The sequence below is a fragment of the Propithecus coquereli genome, unplaced genomic scaffold (assembly GCF_000956105.1).
Source record: "Propithecus coquereli isolate 6110/MARCELLA unplaced genomic scaffold, Pcoq_1.0 Scaffold79, whole genome shotgun sequence".
NCBI lineage: Eukaryota > Metazoa > Chordata > Mammalia > Primates > Indriidae > Propithecus > Propithecus coquereli.
In genome coordinates, this window is record NW_012154062.1 from 8,203,449 (window position 1) to 8,205,984 (window position 2,536).

Sequence of the window (2,536 nt, forward strand, 5' to 3'; positions counted from 1 at the left end):
TGAGACTCTGTCTCAAAAAATAAAAATAAAATAAAATACTCCAGACAAGAGCTATTTACTAGTTAACTGCTCCTGAATATATGAAAGGTCCAAGTGATAGCTTAACCAAAGAGGAAAGTGGAGTCTCATATTTCTAAGTTTCTTATTTTTCTTCTCAAAAGAAGGATTTATAAAATCCAGTTCTGTAGGCGTGTCCTTCCTCTTCACTTTGCTACTTTTATAAACAGTATTTATGTATTCACAAACAATACCGTACCAGATGCAGAATTCAGATGCAGGCAACAGAAATCACTGTAGCTATTTTATATAGAAAGAGAAGAAAGGAATTTAAGCTGGGAGATTAGGAGCCTACAAAATCTTTGAAGGGAATGGAAGAGTGAGCTCCAGGCTGCATGTTTAGGAAGGACTCCCAGAAAACACCACCACTGAACTAAAAGCTGCTACCTCTGCCCCAGGCAGCTGGATACCATGTAGCAAGAGAAGGGTCAGCCTGCCTCCCTAGAACAAACCAGCCCAGAGTGAACTCACCGCTCTTGTGGATCCAATCGATGATCACGAGATCCAAAGACTGTCCCAGACCTCTGGATTTCAGTAAGCTATCTGAAACCTCTCACATTCTCCAAGCTAAATGGTAGAGAATATCTTGAATAAATTCACAGACAGCACATTCAAGAGTGAGGTCTTGGCAGAGCACGGTGGCTCAAAGTCCCAGCACTTTGGGAGGCCAAGGCGGGAGGATCTCTTGAGCTCAGGAGTTCGAGGCTGCAGTGAGCTATGATGATGCCACTGCACTCTAGCCAGGGCAACACAGCTAGACCCTGCCTCAAACAACAACAAAAAAAGAACAGCACCTTCATGGTCTAGAGCTGTGCTTTTGGCAAGTTGGAGCACTAGGTAAAAGCACATTTTTTAAACTCCTAGAGCTACATTACAAAGGCATGAGGGCTCCAACATCCTCTACACAAGCACACCTCAAGGACTCCCAAGCAAGGTTTTAGTTTTTCTAGGAACATAAATGAGCCAATGGTGCAGAAATCGGCTATGAAATACAAACCTCGAACGTTTTTAGGCAGCAGTGATTACAAGTAGAATGTACAAAGGGAAAATGATAGCCCAAATGTATCTCTTCTAAGACTCATTCCACAAGAGATTGGAATCGAAGTATTCTGGGCTGGCGCATCACACCTGGGGCAATATATTTTATTTTCGAAACACATTTTGCCTTGGCAAAGAAGGCGTGCCCAGAGGAGCCATCAGGATGGTTAGGGATCTGCAAACAGGTGTCCTGAGGCTAGAAAAGTTGGGCAGCAAATCTATTAGTTTACTGGATACGCCAACCAAAGCGAACACAAGATGTAAATACTGGGTGAAAAAGAGTCTGACAACACACAACAAAGACACACACACACACACATTCCCTTCCAGTGGTCAGCCTGTCCAGGAGGCCCGGGCCAGGGTCCACCTCTTCAAGCGAGTCCTATGAGAGCGTGCGCGGGGAGGTGGGGGTAGGGGACTCCGGACTTCGGTTTGAGACCAGGGCGGGGGGGCGGAGGGAGCAGAGGCGGGGCCTGAGCGGGCCGGAAGCAGGGGGCGTGGCCGGGGCGTGGCCGGGCTGGAGCTGGGAGGCGGCAGTGCCTGGCCCCCGCCATCACTGGCCTCTCCGCACACTTGCTGCCTCGGCGGGAGGCGCCGTCCCGGGCTGCCATGGCGCTGCGTGTGGCCGTGTTCGACCTCGACGGGGTGCTGGCGCTGCCCGGGGTCTCTGGCGCCCTCGGCAGCACCGAGGAGGCCCTGGCGCTGCCCAGGTAAGGGGAGCCGGCGCCGCCGCCCGCGCCTGGTCCGTGCAGTTGGAGGCGGGATCTTTCTGGACGTCAGCCCCGGTTTCAGATTGCTTCAGGGCGAGAGCCCTGGCCCTGAAATACCAGTGTGTGTTATTAGAGCCGTTGTCTTTCTAAATGCTCAGTAATTAAACTTCTCAAGGATTCCAAAACTGCCCTCTATGTTGAACTTTTCCAAAAGTGAGAGGAAGTTTTCGCAGAGCTATCTGCTGCCTGATTAGTTCTACCTAAGGCAATGGATCTTAAAGACGTGCGCTGAGATTTAGAAGAAGAAAGTTCTGTCCAAAGGTGTGGGTTGCACTTTTACTTAATATAATAGCGAACTGCAGAAACAGCCCAAAGGCTAATCACTGGGAAATGGGAAAGCATCCACCAATAAATGTGATATTCAGGGTGAGATTTCAGTGACATCAGAAAATGTCTGTTATCATACAGGAAAAACCCAAACCCACCGGAATGTAAAACCATGTATACAATATGGTTTCAGCTATGGAGAAAAGCTACATGTAGAAAAATGTCTGGAAGAAATATACCAAAATATCCCTGGGATTATTAATTCCAGGTGGGATTATGAATGATTTTCTTTATTTTTCTACATTTTTTGTATTTTTCAACTTCTTAATTTGCAAGCATATATTACTCCTACAATCAGGGGGGAGAGAAGCATATTTATTTAAAAAGTTAAAAAAGAAAGAAAG

General features: G+C 47.2%; 1 protein-coding gene across 1 annotated transcript in view; it reads left to right on the top strand.

Annotated features, from left to right (window-relative positions):
• Positions 1-1,653: 1,653 nt before the first annotated feature.
• Positions 1,654-2,536, top strand: part of EPHX2 (epoxide hydrolase 2, cytoplasmic) — a 44,562-nt gene continuing 43,679 nt past the window's right edge. The window contains 1 exon segment of the mRNA XM_012663046.1: positions 1,654-1,805. Within this exon segment, the coding sequence (XP_012518500.1) occupies positions 1,705-1,805 (101 nt within the window). The 5' untranslated portion in view covers positions 1,654-1,704.